Here is a 17,750-nt window from a genome sequence, read left to right as displayed (position 1 = left end):
CGGAGAGGAGCGGTGCATGCATGTGCATGCAGTCAAAAGGAAAAGGTTGAACTATTTACCAGGTTGTCCCTTTATCCTCTTCTAACACCACCCTGTAATTTTTACAGGGACCCAACAAGAGTGATGTAACTCCCCTGACTGAGCATCATCATCTTCAATCTCATCTTCATCCCCTCTGTTTTCTCTGTTGTCGTTACAGTTACAGTACACTTTCAAATAAACTGTACTTTACAAACACTTTAAAAGTTAAATTGTTTATGAGCTGTAGGTTAACAAGCCATTATAAGTACTCCAGGCAAAAATGCTCTAAAAGTTTAACAGGGACTTTCATCACTGTCTTAGAAGTTGCAGCTTTAAACACTAATGGGTCATTAAAGCCCTTTAGTGTTTCACTTAACTGTCTGAAAAGACAGTTATGAACAGGATATAAGAAGCACTTCAAAGTACACTTGTTATCCTGGTTAGCCAGGACTCAAAAGCAAATATTGACACCATTGCTTCTGAAGCCACTATTACTACATCTTTTTGAGCAGTTTGAACTAATGAGTGTTAATTGGTGACTTCAACAGAATTTTATTACATTTTGGGGAGCCTAATCTAACCAGACCAGTGGCTAGCTTCTCATTTACTGTAAAGATGGCAGAGTGGGCTCAGGCTATTCTCCCAGCTATATGTCAGATGGTGTTTTTAGTAATGTGAAGTTACTACTCACTGAAGAACAGTGTGAGACTGCACGCTTAGATCCTGTATTATTCCAACAATCATTCACTGACTGAAAACAATTTCGGTCTGAGACCTCCTCCTACACAATCAAGAGCGCAGCAGCCAAAACTGGCACACAGTTACATCTTAGGCCTCTGATGGTTCTTATCTATATCACATATTGCCAAGCAACCACCTACTGACCAAAATTATCCATTTGTACCACTCATGCATTTATAACACCTTATAAAACACTTTTCTGCATTTGTGTCTATATACACAAATGCAGTCATACTACACCTATATATATGTAGTATGATGTCATCACTTTACCTACCTAACAACAGACTAAAGCAAGATTTATATAATACAGCAGGACAAGTAATACCAGGGACCTACAATAATAGGATTGTAATACAATCAACCCCATATTTGTTTTCTATTTATGCATTTAGGAAATAAAATCTGTGATTTTCCCTCTTTTGAATTCTTAGTTGTTATGTATATTTGTTAGACTTGGAAGTTTCAGGTCATCATATAAATTTTAAGATTTTTTATATTAAACAAAGATAATCTTGAATTAATACAAGTTCAGCAAATTCAGCAAGTTTGACAGTTACCAAGCTTGCTAGGGTGATTAATTATAATAACATTTATTCCGTGAGGGCTCTTTCACAAGTGCCTAATGTGCGTGTTTCTACCTACCTACAGTATAGATAGATACACACAAATGATTATAATTAATCACTTTTTTCATTTGTTCAAGAAGCTATATCAAAAAAACCCAGAAACCTTAGTAGAATAGATTTCACATATTAACATTGATCCACATATTATTATTATTACTACTACTACTACTACTACTACTACTACTACCACTAATAATAATAATAATAATAATAATAATAATAATAATAATAATAATAATAATAATAATAATATTGTCTAAATAAGAAGTGCAAAGAAACTCCACTAAAAAGCCAAATCATCACATTGGTAAGAAAATCTGTTCCATGTGTTTACTATGCTGCCGTCCACCTTTAACCTCTAAATACTCACTTACGTTGATAGTTAGCACTCAGACATGTGCTGGAAGTATTGTGGTATGAGTTAATTTGTTGCTGTGTGCAGGTTGTATGGATCCTTGAGAAAGCACAGGGTGATACGAGTTTGGGTATTTCTGTTTTTATTTCAAGGATTGTAAATGTGGTTTGTTAGACATAATATTGAACATGTTGAGAAGATTTTCAGATTGAAAGAGTAAGACGGCTGCAGGTATTTCTCATACAATGACAATGTTTTTGATTCAGCAAAGTAAAGTCTGAAAGAGCCCTTTACAGTTAGTCTGTGTGACAATAAATGACAACAACATAAGCAGACTTTAATACCTTCACAGAGATTATGAATTTTAAAAAAAGCCATTAACAGGAATCAAACTGACTAACCTCTTTTATTGCAACTTAGCACATATTTATGAGGAGTTATATTAAAGATTGGTGCATACATTTCATTCCTGCAATTTTCAGGTGCACAGGAGATCTGCATGCAGGGCCACTACCTGCGCGGGTCTGCGCTGCTGCTCATTATGTACTGAACAAAAGGTGATGCTGGGCAGATGAACACCCACATTTAATAATTTTTTAATTTTCATGGTAAATTTTCACCTTTAAGTTGTATTGTACTGTCTACATGATTTTGACATCTCTGGAGTGAGGCTGCAGTATTCTGAGGGTGAAGATGAATTTGATAGCTCTTCTAAACCAGGGGTAAAACAGAACATAAATCACAGGGTTTACACAAGCATTTATTAGCATGATCCAAAACAGCACAGCGTAATAAGGCAAGCGTGTAGAGGTGTCCACACCTGTAAAGGAAGGATAATAATAAGGGCAGAAGCACATTACAAACACAGCTATCAAAATCCCGAGTGTCCTGGCTGCCTTCAGCTCTGATTTTTTAGCAGCTGGAGCTGCTCTCACAGCTGCCTGCGACTGAATGGCACGCACCTGAGAAACAGCAACCACAAAGACCCTCATGTACATAACAAACATTACAGCAAAGGGGGCAACACATGACAAAAAGAGATCTACTGTGCCTGTAGTGTAGCTGATGAACACAACACACTCCCCGTGACAGGAGCTGAACCTGTCTGGCCACCCTATGTGCTCCATGAGAATGCAGCCATTGTAGAGAAGAGAGCAGGCCCAGCAGAAACAGACTGAAAGCTTCACTCTGTTCACTGTGATCTTTGAGGAATAGAGCAGAGGGTCACAGATGGCTATATAGCGATCTACAGATATGAGCACCATGCTGTCCAGAGAAAAAGAGAGGAGGCAGTAAGACAAATAAGGACTGAGAGCACACATCAGCCTCCCCAGCAGCCAGCACGTCTCGATGTAGCGCAGGCCCTCGATGGGCATCACCAGCAACCCCAAAAGCAGGTCGGACACGGCCAGGGACAGGAGCAGGGCATTGGTTGGGGTGTGGAGCTGCTTGAAGTGGGAGATGGAGACGACCACAAGCAGGTTGAGCACCACAGTAAGCAGTGAGACTGAAGCCAGCAGAGTGTAGAGAAGAGTGGCCTGGGAGGTGGGTCGCAGCAGCCGCCTGCAGGAGGAGTTGAGGTTAGGGAAGCAGAGGGGAGGACCCCCAGTGCCGTCCATCATAGAGAAAGGGAAGACCTGCAACTGTGCTCGAGAATCTTCATTTATCTTCTTCAAACACCCCCCACCTTTTTTTTTAAACATCCTATGAATGATGAAACTTATTGTCTTAAACTTCATCACCTTTCCTTCTTCCTCTGTATAAATTCAGCTGGGATTTATATTAGTTGAGCCTTGAAAAAGTTTCACAACTGTAGTGTGTTGTACTCCCGAAGCCTTTCACAACTTGGACTTTGACCCATTGGGTTTATGCTGATATAATAATGGTAAATGGCCTGCATTTGTATAGCGCTTTTCTAGTCCTTAAGGACCCCAAAGCACTTTACACTACATTCAGTCATTCACCCATTCACACACACATTCACACACTGGCGATAGCAAGCTACATTGTAGCCACAGCTGCCCTGGGGCGCACTGACAGAGGCGAGGCTGTCGGACACAGGCGCCACCGGGCCCTCTGACCACCACCAGTAGGTAAACATGGGGTTAGTATCTTGCCCAAGGATATTTAGCATGCAGCCAGGAGGCAGCCTGGGATCAAACCACCGACCTTCTGATTAGTGGCTGACCTGCTCCAGCCACCGCATTATAATGAAAAACACTAGAATGCTCCAAACCTGTAATTGGAGCTGTGATGTTGATTTTACACTAGCTTTGCATGATTATTGCAGAGTAGCTCTGCATAGCTGACGGTTAAAAAATACCTAATTTTTATCATGCTGGGCCATGCAGATGGGTCTGCTGGGCTTAAAGCTAGAGAATGAAATATCTGCTCTAATGGACTTTATATAGATCTTTGATTATCTGAAACATGTAAGTGTGACAAATATGCAAAAAAAAGGGACCCAGCAAGGGGGCAAAAGCTTCTTCACAGCACTGAATGTGCTGCAGATCAGGAGGACCTCTTGACTGAGTGGAACACCCTCCTAAGAGCTAAGAGGTCAGATCAGGTGCAGCTCGGTACTCCCACTAAGAATCCTCTCTATAGAGCAAGTGTAGAAGTTCCTGAAGTCTTTCAATCCACTGATGCAGTGAAGTCTTGATGGGCTTTCTTCACCAAGAGTGAATTGTTATCCTTTACGCTTACTTCCTATTTAACTGAGAACATCTTAATCGCAACCATCATCATATATAACTATTTCTCAAGACTGTGGAATTTTAGAATGAACAAAGTTACGAACCTGGAGAAAGCCAAAAAAAAGTGGTCTCTAGGAATATTAAAATTTGACTGCTCATCAGTGTGTTGTTTTGATACAAATCGCATATTACCCTTAATCCCTTTTTGTGCCACTTATCGAACATACTGCGAGACATTCCTGGAACAAAGTCTTTGTTTCTCAGTAAAGGAGTCAAGAATGAAGTGTAATCTTCTCGACCCAACCTTTTACGCATTTCCCCCCAGACCCTTATTGATTGGGTTATTCTTAATCCCCATTTGTAATATTGTTTTTTTGTCACAGACAACTAAGCTCCAAAGGGAATAAGGTAAAGTGGACCAAGAGTCTAGGTGAGAGTGAGAATTTAGATAAGCATATAGCCACTTCCATAAGACATGGCTATGACATGCCCAATTACAGGGAGTGCAGAATTATTAGGCAAATGAGTATTTTGTCCACATCATCCTCTTCATGCATGTTGTCTTACTCCAAGCTGTATAGGCTCAAAAGCCTACTACCAATTAAGCATATTAGGTGATGTGCATCTCTGTAATGAGAAGGGGTGTGGTCTAATGACATCAACACCCACCCTCAGCTGCGTGTGCATAATTATTAGGCAACTTCCTTTCCTTTGGCAAAATGGGTCAAAAGAAGGACTTGACAGGCTCAGAAAAGTCAAAAATAGTGAGATATCTTGCAGAGGGATGCAGCAGTCTCAAAATTGCAAAGCTTCTGAAGCATGATCATCGAACAATCAAGCGTTTCATTCAAAATAGTCAACAGGGTCACAAGAAGCGTGTGGAAAAACCAAGGCGCAAAATAACTGCCCATGAACTGAGAAAAGTCAAGCGTGCAGCTGCCAAGATGCCACTTGCCACCAGTTTGGCCATATTTCAGAGCTGCAACATCACTGGAGTGCCCAAAAGCACAAGGTGTGCAATACTCAGAGACATGGCCAAGGTAAGAAAGGCTGAAAGACGACCACCACTGAACAAGACACACAAGCTGAAACGTCAAGACTGGGCCAAGAAATATCTCAAGACTGATTTTTCTAAGGTTTTATGGACTGATGAAATGAGAGTGAGTCTTGATGGGCCAGATGGATGGGCCCATGGCTGGATTGGTAAAGGGCAGAGAGCTCCAGTCCGACTCAGACGCCAGCAAGGTGGAGGTGGAGTACTGGTTTGGGCTGGTATCATCAAAGATGAGCTTGTGGGGCCTTTTCGGGTTGAGGATGGAGTCAAGCTCAACTCCCAGTCCTACTGCCAGTTTCTGGAAGACACCTTCTTCAAGCAGTGGTACAGGAAGAAGTCTGCATCCTTCAAGAAAAACATGATTTTCATGCAGGACAATGCTCCATCACACGCTTCCAAGTACTCCACAGCGTGGCTGGCAAGAAAGGGTATAAAAGAAGAAAAACTAATGACATAGCCACCTTGTTCACCTGATCTGAACCCCATTGAGAAACTGTGGTCCATCATCAAATGTGAGATTTACAAGGAGGGAAAACAGTACACCTCTCTGAACAGTGTCTGGGAGGCTGTGGTTGCTGCTGCACGCAATGTTGATGGTGAACAGATCAAAACACTGACAGAATCCATGGATGGCAGGCTTTTGAGTGTCCTTGCAAAGAAAGGTGGCTATATTGGTCGCTGATTTGTTTTTGTTTTGTTTTTGAATGTCAGAAATGTATATTTGTGAATGTGGAGGTGTTATATTGGTTTCACTGGTAAAAATAAATAATTGAAATGGGTATATATTTGTTTTTTGTTAAGTTGCCTAATAATTATGCACAGTAATAGTCACCTGCACACACAGATATCCCCCTAAAATAGCTAAAACTAAAAACAAACTAAAAACTACTTCCAAAAACATTCAGCTTTGATATTAATGAGTTTTTTGGGTTCATTGAGAACATGGTTGTTGTTCAATAATATAATTATTCCTCAAAAATACAACTTGCCTAATAATTCTGCACTCCCTGTATGAAAATTTTAATTTAGTAAGCCTAAGCCTCCCCTATCTATAGGCAGTAGTAAAGTTCCAATCCTTAATCTAGGTTTCTTGCCACGCCAGATAAATTTTGAAAAGGCTTTTTCTATATCACAAGAAACTTTCTGGGTGATCAGTAAAGGTAGCATTTGTAGGGGATATAATAAACGCGGGAGAACACTCATTTTTATTAAGTTCACACGCCCCATAAGAGAAAGCGGCAATTTTTGCCATCTATCGAAATCTTTTTTGATTTTTATTATAACTGGTGATAAGTTCAGTTTCCATAAATCTTTAAGAACTGGTGGAATGTTTAGCCCAAGGTATGTAAAGCCGCTGGGGGACCATTGAAAGGGATTAGAAATATCTGGCAAAGAGTTAATCTGATCACCCAGCGGCATGACTTCTGATTTCCCAAAATTAATTCTGTAAGCAGAGAATGAGCTGAACTCATGTATAGTAGACATAATAGCTGGTGTTGATTGTTCTGGTTTTGATAAGAACAGCAAAATATCATCAGCATACAATGCTATCTTATGATTTGTTCCACCCACTGTTATACGATGCACATCTTGGTGCTGGTGAATGGCCTCAGCTAGAGGTTCAAGTGCTAATGCAAAGAGGAGAGGGGACAGGGGACAGCCTTGCCTCGTACCTCTTTGCAGTGGAAACGCTGATGCTTGTACACCATTAGTTATTACACAAGCTTCTGGAAGTTTGTAGATAGTTTTAATCCATGCAATAAAACCCTCACCTAAGCCAAATCTTTCTAACACATTAAATAAATATGTCCACTCGATTCTGTCAAATGCCTTTTCGGCATCTAAAGATATACCATAGGCTTTATAACGCTGAATTCTAGAGATGAATGCAGTGCGTTTTATTCAGAGTGAGTGACAACAATCCAACAATAATCCCCTTTGTGCTCCCGACTCCCGTGCAGTGTCCATTCCTCCGTGCTCCACGTCTCTGCTCCCTTATACTTGAGTCTGCTGCCCTCCTGTGCTCCACTTTCCTCCTGGGGAAAACAACAGAGGCAGCCATTAGTACAATCCCACGGTCGCGGCAAAGTCACACTAACTATAGCTGGAAAACTGATGGGTAGTAACGCGTATTATCCAGCTTCGAGGAGCTCTCAGCTACACTCCTATGTAACTCCGCTGACGAGCCTGATCAGCTGCAGGTGTGTGTAATTCTCCTCCACAGGTGTGGCCAGGCGGTGAAGCCGGTGACGGCTGAAGTGGCCCCTCAGACCCTCCAGCGGAGACAGACACGTGACCGGTATGGAGACCTCTGGCCAAGGGAATGCTGACTGTGACTGTACAGGGCACACAGCCGGCTCATGATGCTGCAGCTCGGGCTGTGCAGTCCTCTGCTGGCAGACTGAGCTTCTCTGAGCATTCAGCAGAGGATGGAAGTGGCAGTGTTGCCGGCTGAGTTACAGGCCATGCTGCCATGGGCTGAGCTACAGTCTGGACAGCTATGGGCTGAGCTACAGGCTGTGCAGCTAACTGTGCTACAGGCTGGGCAGCTTACTGTGCTATAGCTACAGGCTCGGCAGCTGACTGAGCTTCAAGCTGGGCAGATGACCGAGTTACAGCTACAGGCTGTGCTGATGGAGAAACTAATAATGGCACAGCAACCGCAACAATTTCCAGGAACCCAGAGCTAGCTGAGGCCTCCAGTTCAGTCACTGTGGAAGCCCTGGAGTGAGGAAATGTCTTGTGGCTGTCAGGCTTAGCTAAACAAAGCTCAGGTATCGGGCTCTCCAATACCGGGAACTTCAACACATCAGCAGCCACGAACTCTCAAGTTCTCAAGTTCTTTAACATTAGTAAAGTCAGGAGCTTTTTCCTCCAGGCTCTTCTCCTCAGCCAGTACTTACCTGCCTTCTCTTTTCCATCTTAGCCCTCTCTCCACCTCTGCAAGCCTCTTCTTCTTTGCCTGTACTCTTATCCTTTCCTCCTCATCTCTTTTCTTCCTTTCTTCCTCCTGAATTTTAACAGTCACAGGGAGGGAATTTGCAAAATTAGCAGAGCCAATTTTACTCACCATAGCGTCTTGGGCTGCTGGAGTGGTTAGCAGGGTGGAGGCTGCCATAGGTGGAGCAGATGGCTGAACTTCAAATGGCTTAGCCGATGGACAGGCTACTTTAGTGTTTGCAGTCTCACAGTCTTCTGTTAACAAACAAAAAGACGGAGTGGGTGGAGAAAAATTGTCCTTATTACTCACCACAGCCGACAGTTGGAAAGTCCGGGAATCCGGCTGCAGTGAGGAGCGCCGAGCGGCGCTTCCTTGACGATGCCGGGGCCGGCGTGTCAGGCTGAGGATCCGCCAGCTGGCCAGGCTGGGAGAGCAGCCTGAGTTGGAGAGTGGAGGGTGTTAATTAAGAAGTCAGCGACGATTGGAAAGAGACGGTCCATTACCCAAGGGAAACAAGCCAGTTTTTCCCGCAGCTGCTTTTCCACTGTGCGACGCACTTTTCCCCGCCAGCTACAGGTCGCAGAGTCCGTTAATTTTATCCATCACCTCCCTCCTGAACCTCTCCGATGAGTCTGCTGGGTCCATCTGGCTGGATCGCTCTGTCACGGTTTGCCAAGGCAACCCGTGGGGAATGTGGGGATGGAGGGCCCAAACGCTGGACTCTAGAGGTGAATGCAGTGCATTTTATTCACAATGAGTGACAACAATCCAACAATAATTGCCTGTGCGCTCCCGACTCCCGTGCAGTGTCCATTCCCCTGTGCTCGACGTCCCTGCTCCCTTATACTTGAGTCTGCTGCCCTCCTGTGCTCCACTTTCCTCCTGGGGAAAACAACAGAGGCAGCCATTAGTACAATCCCACGGTCGCAGTAAACTCAAACTAACTGTAGCTGGGAAACTGACGAGTAGTCACATGTACCATCCAGCTTCGAGAAGCTCTCAGCTACACTCCTATGTAACTCCCCTGACGAGCCTAATCGTCAGGCGTGTGTAATTCTGCTCTGCAGGTGTGGCCAGGCTCCAGGCAGACACACCCACACATGCCCACATAGATCACCCACATACACAAACATGGATCTGGGTCACCCAGAACCAGGTCCTCAGAGAAGCTCATTCTCATTCCCACCACTTCACACTCAGCTGTGAACAGTTCCAAGCCGAGCTGGAGGCTATTACCCGATGAAGCCAACAGAATCACATCATACGCAAAAAACAGAGATGAGATCCTGAAACCACCCAAGTAGAAGCCTTCCGCCACTTGGCTATGCCCAGAAATTCTGTCCATAAAAATTATGAACAGAATCAGTGACAAAGGGCAGCCCTGGTGAAGCCCATCACCCACCAGGAACGAGTCCGACTTATTGCTGGCTATCTGGACGAAGCTCTTGCAATGGTTGTATAAGGACTGGAAGGCCCGTAGCAATGGGCCAGACACCCCATACTCCTGGAGCACCCCCCACAGGATCCCTGAGGGACACGGTCGAATGCCTTCTTCAAGTCCACGACACACATGTAGACTGGTTGGGCAAACTCTCTTGCACCCTCAAGTATCCTTGAGAGGATGAAGAGCTGATCCAATGTTCCACGACCTGGAAAAAAACCGGATCATTCCTCCTGTATCCAAGGTTTGGCTAACGGATGGACTCTCCTCTCCAGCACCCTGGCATAGGCTTTCCCAGGGAGGCTGAGGAATGTGATTCCCCTGTAATTGGAACACAACCTCCTGTCCCCTTTCTAAAAGATGGGAACCACCACCCCGGTCTGCCAATCCAGGGGTACTATCCCTGATCTCCAAGCAACATTGTAGAGGCGTGTCAACCAAGACAGCCCTACAACATCCAGAGCCTTCAGGAACTTGGGGCGGACCTCATCCACCCCAGGGGCTCTGCCACCAAGGAGCTGTTTAACTGCCTCAGTGACACCTCTGGTGTCCACCATTTGGTTTGAGGATTACCACCACGACAGTGTAAAGCAAGTGTTCTTAACAATATTAATAAGTCTGCAGTTTGTTACAATCCACTTGGCAATTGTGTAAGTCAGTGTTTCCGAGGTAGACTTACTGAGTCCCTGATGCTCCGTGAGTGGTTTGTCGCAAGCTGGGTGACATGTTAGCCAAGGTCCTAGCAGCATCCCAGACTAACATATGCTTCACCTCAATGTGATATTTTAAGCTGGAAGTACCTCGGTGAAAAGAAAATTCATTCTTGCACATTGTGCATAATACTTTATGTCGGTCGACTGTTCCATCTTGTTATTTTTTTAATACTCAAATTTCCCAATGTGCATTTAATAATAATAATGGATTGGATTTATATAGCGCTTTACAACGCAACTATTCATTCACTCTCACACACTGGTGGCAAGCTACAGAAGCGAGGCTGCCATATTGCGCCATCGGCCCCTCTGGCCAACACCAGTAGGCAGTAGGGTAAAGTGTCTTGCCCAAGGACACAACGACCAGGACAGAGAGAGCGGGGATCGAACCGGCAACCTTCCGGTTACAGATGCGCTTCCCAACCCCCTGAGCCATGGTCGCCCCGTTTATCATTTTCCATATTGAGTTGAGTGGATCAGCTGCCCATCACTACCAGATCAACTGCCCATTTGCGCATGTAACTGTACTTGGACAAACTGCCCGAAATGCGTTGAAAAAACATTGCAGTGATTTTGAGTCATTTTGCACTCGAGATGCATTAATTGCGTTAAAAATTTGAATCGTGTTGACCGCGATGGCAGATTAATTTGCGTTAATTTTGACAGCACTAATTCATATGCAACAGCACATACTACATACAGTAAAACACAAACTGGGGCTTTTGTTTATTATTTAGGAATTGTATCTGTATTATCTGTTATGTAGAGAAGTCATTTTTTCTTTGCTCTTGTAAAAATAAGCAGCACCTCACCTTGAGGATTTTTGTGCCTACAGATGAAAAAAATAACTCAGTCACAGGTCTGGACTGATATTTGCTGAAATGGTATTTGCCTTGATTTATCCATTAAATCCAACATTTGAATTTTTTCTCTCCCCTGATTCATACACCAAACATTGTTGTATTAAATTCTTATCTTCTCTTTCACGGGGGATAGAGTGCCTCGTATTAGTTAGGCACACAGATGGGAATTCTCTATTACTTCAGTTTAGATTTGTCTGTATTTTTGAGCCACTGTCGAGCTGCTGAGTTTCACAGACCTGCTTCACGCAGACACCAGGGAGTGGTTTCCTTTGTTGCAAGTCTGCAGGTAGCAATTTGAATGTGTGATGTTGTATAAATGAACTATAGTGTCGCTTTTTCCTTCCATTTCTTGAGGGGACGGTGTATTTCACAGTTTGTTTTCACCGTTATTTAAATGAAACGTGGCAGAGACAACGACCACTGCAAATCAGTTATTGTTTAAAAACACAGCTGGAAGGACAAGTACATAAAAGCTCCAGTGAAATGCTGAATGACAGTGACAATAATTAATCAGCATTAGCAAAGGCAGAGGGTAAAACACACATAGTAAAGGTCCGCTGATAAGCCTGTTTAATCATGCATGCATTTATTATATTGCATCACAGTAATCTAGCATTTATTATTATTGCATATACAGCATGTGACTTCATTTATGTGATATTTTTGTACAACTTGTTTGCAGTAAAATATGCACTTTTTTAAAAATGTGATTATTCTGGTAGTGACAAAATGCAGAAAAAGTCATCTTCATCAAGATGGACTTCTATAGCTTATAGTCATTTGAATGTTTTGTAGCTTAGTATTTGCATGTGTATTATTTCCCCAACAGACACTAATGTGGTGAACATTAGTTTTTACTGGGACCCAAGAAGAGTGATGTAACTCCCCTGACTGAGCATCATCATCTTCAACCTCATTTTTCTTCCCCACTGTTTTCTCTCTTGTCATTACAGTTTTCAGCTTTTGAGTACACTTTCAAATAAACTGTACTTTACAAAGGCTTTAAAAGTTAAATTGGTTATGAGCTGTAGGTTAACAGGCCATTATAAGTACCCCAGGCAAAAATGCTCTAAAAGTTTAACAGGGACCTTCATCATTGTCTTAGAAGTTTAGTTTTAAACACCAAGAGGTCATTAAAGCCCTTTAGTGTTTCACATAACCATCTGAAAAGACATAGCTATGAACAGGATATAAGAAGCACTTCAAAGTACACTTGTTATCATGCTTGCCAGGACATAAAAGCAAATATTGATATCATTGCTTCTGAAGCCACTATTACTACGTCTTTTTGAGCAGATTGAACTAATGAGTGTTAATTGGTGACTTCAACGGAATTTTATTATCCGACCAGTGGCTAGCTTCTCATTTACTGTAAAGATGGCAGAGTGGGCTCAGGCTTTTCATCCAGCTATATGTCAGATGGTGTTTTTAGTAATGTGAAGTTACTACTCACTGAAGAACAGTGTGAGACTGCACGCTTAGATCCTATATTATTCCAACAATCATGCATTGACTGAAAACAATTTCCGTCTGAGACCTCCTTCTACACAATCAAGAGCGCAGCAGCCAAAACTGGCACACAGTTACATCTTAGGCCTCTGGTGGTTCTTATCTATATCACATATTGCCAAGCAACCACCTACTGACCAAAATGATCCATTTGTCACTCTTAAGCACTTATAACACCTTTGTACTTGTATGTCTATATATATATCACGTTACCTACTTAACAACAGACTAAAGCAACATTTACAGTTGAGGCCAGAATTATTAGCTCTCCAGGAATTATGGAACATTTTCCTAAACTTCTTCTCAATGTTTGCAGCATTGATGAAACTTGATATAATCAAACATTCACCAGTGCTATTTAGTAGCTTTTTGTACATTTTGCAGTGGAAAATACATTTTTCGGTTTGCCTTATATTAAATACAGTAAAACATGGTGTGGTTTAGCCCCATGTGAATGTTTGCTTTCAAAACACACCTACAGTAATTAACCAGTCTGCTTTGAAACCACACCTCTGCAGTCACTTTGCTTCCTAACACCATTCAATAAGCATAAAAAGACTCCAAGGAAGAGGGCACTTGAACACATGAGAGGGACTACTGTCACAAACCATGCCAAAGACAAACGAAATCGGTCTTGAGCTCAGAAAGAAGATAGTACAGGCTCATGATAAGGGGGAAGACTGCCATTTCCAAGCGATTCACAGTGTCTAGAACCGCTGTACGTTGCATCATTGCCAAGTACAAGGAGACAAATTCTGTAAGAAACATACCTGACCGTGGCCATAAGTGCTCTGGAGAGGAAAATAGTCAGACATGCCAGCAAGGAACCCTGGACATCTGTCAAGACAATTGTTGCTGACCTGGCCTCTTCTGGAGTTGATGTTTCAAGGAACCCAGTTGTGAGGGCTCGTCATCATGGTGGGCTTCAGGTCCATCGTCCCAGAAGAACCCCTTTACTCAAATAGCAGCACATCACAGCCCGACTGAGGTTTGCTCGTGAACATTTGAAAGGTAAAGACGAGTTTTGGAAGTCTGTGTTTTGGTCTGATAAAACTAAACTGGAACTGTTTGGGCACATGGATGTTGCTTATGTTTGGCGAATAAAGGGACAGGCCTTCAACCCTAGGAACACAGTTCCCACAGTTAAACATGGTTTGGGGCTATTTTGAAGCCTCAGGCACAGGGAGACTTGTTCGGGTGGATGCCATCATGAAAAAAGAAAATTATGTTGACATTTTGAGGGGGGATATGTAAAAATCTTCTCGTAGTCTAGGCTTAGGTCATTGCTGGGTCTTCCAACAAGACAATGACCCAAAGCATACATTGAAATTAGTCCAACAGTTCCTCAAGGATACCAAAACCAAGATCCTGGAGTGGCCCGCACAGAGCCCAGACCTCACTCCTATTGAGAATTTGTGGCAAGTGCTCAAAGTGAATGTCCATGATTGGAAACCATGCAATTTAGACCAGCTAGAAAGATTTGCAATGGAGGAATAGACCAAAATCCCTCAGTAGACCTGTGCCAACCTAGTAAAGACCTACTCTCAGAGATTGTTGTTGGTTGTGGTTCAGAAAGGGTACAGTATTGTCTACTATTGGCCATAGGGATAATAATTTTGGATGTCTCATTTTTGCCCTTTCTTGTTTCAATTCGGTGTATCAATAAAATATCCTAATTAAACTTAGTGGACATTGTTATCTTGGAAACAGATACACTATAAAAACAAATACTTGTTGTTAGTGGTCATTTCTATATTGAAATCAAGAGTGTTGTCTAATTTCACAAGGGCTAATAATTTTGGCCTAAACTGTATAAAGTACAGCAGAACAAGTATTGCCAGGGACTTTAATACAACCCCATATTTGTCTTCTATTTATGCATAAAAAAAAATAACATCTGTGATTGGCCCTCTTTTGATTTTTTAGTTGTTTTGTGTATTTGTCAGACTTAGAAGTTTCAGATCATCATACAAATTTATATTATTTTATATAAAAATTTTTTAATATTAAACAAAGATAATCCAGAATTAATACAAGTTCAGCAATTTTGGCAGCTACTAAATACACACAAATGATTATAACTAGGGCTGTCAACGTTAATGCATTAACGCGGATTAATCAGTCATCTCGATTAATGCAATTACATTTTTTTTTAATGCAATTAATATATCTGGAACTCAAAATCCCTGAAATGTTTCTTTCAATGCATTTTGGGCGGTTTGTCCAAAGTTTGTCCATTCTGCGCTCCAGGTTTTGGCCTGGAGCGCAATTAAAAATTTTAATCATGTTAATCGTGATGACACGTTAACGTTGACAGCCCTAATTATTACTGATCACTTTTTTCAATTTCACTAGTCCCATTCAGGCCTGGTAACTGCCAAACTTGCTTAATCAAGAAATCACTTAAATAGAGCCTGTCTGACAAAGTGAATTAGGCTAACAGATCTCAAAAAGCAACACATCATGGCACAATCTAAATATACTGCTGAGAAACTAAGTCATTGACATCTATAATTCTGGAAATGTTTACAAAGCCATTTCTAAAGCTTTGGGACTCTGGTGAACTACAGTGAGAGTAATTATACAGAAATGTAGAAAACTTGGAACAGTGGTGGAGCTTCCCAGGAGTGACTGGCCCATGAAAATTACTCCAATAGTGCATAAACGACTCATCCCTGAGGCCACAAAAAAACCCCAGAACAAAATCTACAGAACCACAGGCCTCAGTTGCCTCTCACTTAAGGTCAGAGTTTAGAAAGAGACTGGACAAAAATGACATCCATTAAGGAGTTCAAGGAAAAAAACACTGCTGACAAAAAACAAACAAAAAAAACAAACAAAAAAAATTTGATGATCCCCAGGACTTTTGGGAAAATATTCTGTAGACTGATGACACTTAGTCTCATCAATTTTTGGAGTGTTTGAGTCCCGTTGCATGTGACATAAAACTAAAATCAGATTGAGATGACTTTAAATAGACAGTTCATGCTGGAAAACCCTGCAATGTGTTTGAGTTACAACAATTCTGCAAAGAAGAGTGGACCAAAATTCCTCCACAGCTATGTGAAAGACTCATTGCCAGTTATCACACTTGATTACAGTTCTTGCTGCCCAGGTTGGCCCAAACTATTTTTAGGTTTAGAGGACAATTACTTTTCACACACGGCCATGGAGATTTGGATAACTGTCTTCCCTTAATAAATGAAACTGTCATTTAAAAACTGCATTTTTTTATTTACTTGGATTATCTTTGTGTATAATTAAAATAAGTTTGATGATCTAATACTGGCTAATAAATGTTGAGAGACTGAGTTTCAACAGATTTATCACAGTAGTTAGCACCATGACTGCCACTTCTGTAGAAATGGATGACATTGGATTTAGCATTCACCTTCAGGATGATTTTGAAATGGTTTCATACAGGAATTATCCCATATCCACATGGTGCATAGGGAAGGGGAACATTGAAAGTGCTTTTACCTTGTCATGTTTCAAGGAAGACATGAAGCTAAAGGCGAGGCGCAGTGAAGATGTGTAACAGGAACACTAAAACAACAAATTATGGCAACCAAACAGGTCATAGTATTATACTGGAAAGCTTTTATTCGATTCAGAGCAGTAAAATAAACTGTTGTAAATGTCAGTAGGCACACTGTAAACAGATGGCAAGTCTAGCTGCTAAGGTTTTACTGTAATCTAACAATGACATTTATTGCAGTGCTGAAAAAAAAAACACCAACTGTGCAGGATTATGGTTGGTGAGGCATTTTAAGCACGTTTTTCTCCACAGTATGATTAGAAGCGGGTATTACATGTAAAGTCTGCACAGACCATCCAAACTTTGACTGTTTAAACAGGCGATCATAAAAAAATGTTTACCTGTCCTTATGTGTTGTGTTGCATCATTACAGTATATTTGTTTTAACACCTCAGATTGGCCCAGTGCCTCGGTGGCAAAGAAGTGCTACCTAACAGAGTCATGATGAAACAAGGAAGCTTGCTAATGAGAGGCACCTCACTGGTATTAACCACGGAAGGCAGTTGTTTTGCTGATGGGTGAGAAGCTATAATTTGATCTCAAAGGTATTATTATTTGTGTGTATTAGTTTAATGAGTTTGCTGAATGTTTTGGGGGATTAGGTGATGGAGGGGTCTGGGGGCCAAGTGAAGCTACTGTTGTAGTCTGTTAAAAATTACAAACCCAATTCTGAAAAACACTCATATTTCCCTAATAGAACATAGAAAACATAAAATTTTGAATTCTGTGGCAGCAACATACTGCAAAACATTGAGATTAGGGGGGTGGGGCAACAAAAGGTTGGGAAAGTAAATATTACTAAAAGCAAACAGATGGATGAACATTTTCTAACCAGATTGATTCATAGGCAACTGATCAGTGACATGATTGGGTATAAAAGGAGCATCTTAGAGAGGCAGAATTTCTCAGACCTTTGGGGTTCGTCAAGCTGCAGTAAATGTTTCTAATATGTGAAATTGTGAGGACTTTGAATAATTTATTTCCTACAGGTCATAATTTAATCAAAAGATTGAGAAAATTTGGAGAAATCTCTGCGCAAGGGATGAAGCCAAAGATCAGTACTGTATGCTTGTAGATCACAATTTTTGGCCTTCAGGCAACAAACTAAATGATTTTGTGAACCTGGAAAAACTAGCTAAAATAAAACAAAAATATTGAGTAAATATCTTTAGTTTTAGTATTTGTTAGTTTGGTAAAAGCAAAGCTAAAAAACAATTTACCTGATTTGGGATGAGTGTTTATTGAGACT

At 41.7% G+C, this 17,750-nt stretch overlaps 1 protein-coding gene across 1 annotated transcript; it reads right to left on the bottom strand.

Moving 5' to 3' along the window:
* Window positions 1-2,387: 2,387 nt before the first annotated feature.
* Window positions 2,388-3,449, bottom strand: LOC146547595 (trace amine-associated receptor 13c-like). Its single transcript, XM_085264602.1, has one exon. The coding sequence runs from the start codon at window positions 3,447-3,449 to the stop codon at window positions 2,388-2,390; it is 1,062 nt and encodes a 353-aa protein (XP_085120728.1).
* Between the last annotated feature and the right edge of the window lie 14,301 nt (window positions 3,450-17,750).

Source organism: Mchenga conophoros, linkage group LG23 (genome assembly GCF_057382185.1).
Source record: "Mchenga conophoros isolate Kocher_MC1m ecotype Shallow Benthic linkage group LG23, M_conophoros_male_GT1.1, whole genome shotgun sequence".
In the NCBI taxonomy this organism is placed as follows: Eukaryota; Metazoa; Chordata; class Actinopteri; order Cichliformes; family Cichlidae; genus Mchenga; species Mchenga conophoros.
Note: the sequence above shows the minus strand (reverse complement) of the source record. Positions and strands in the feature narration are given on the sequence as shown.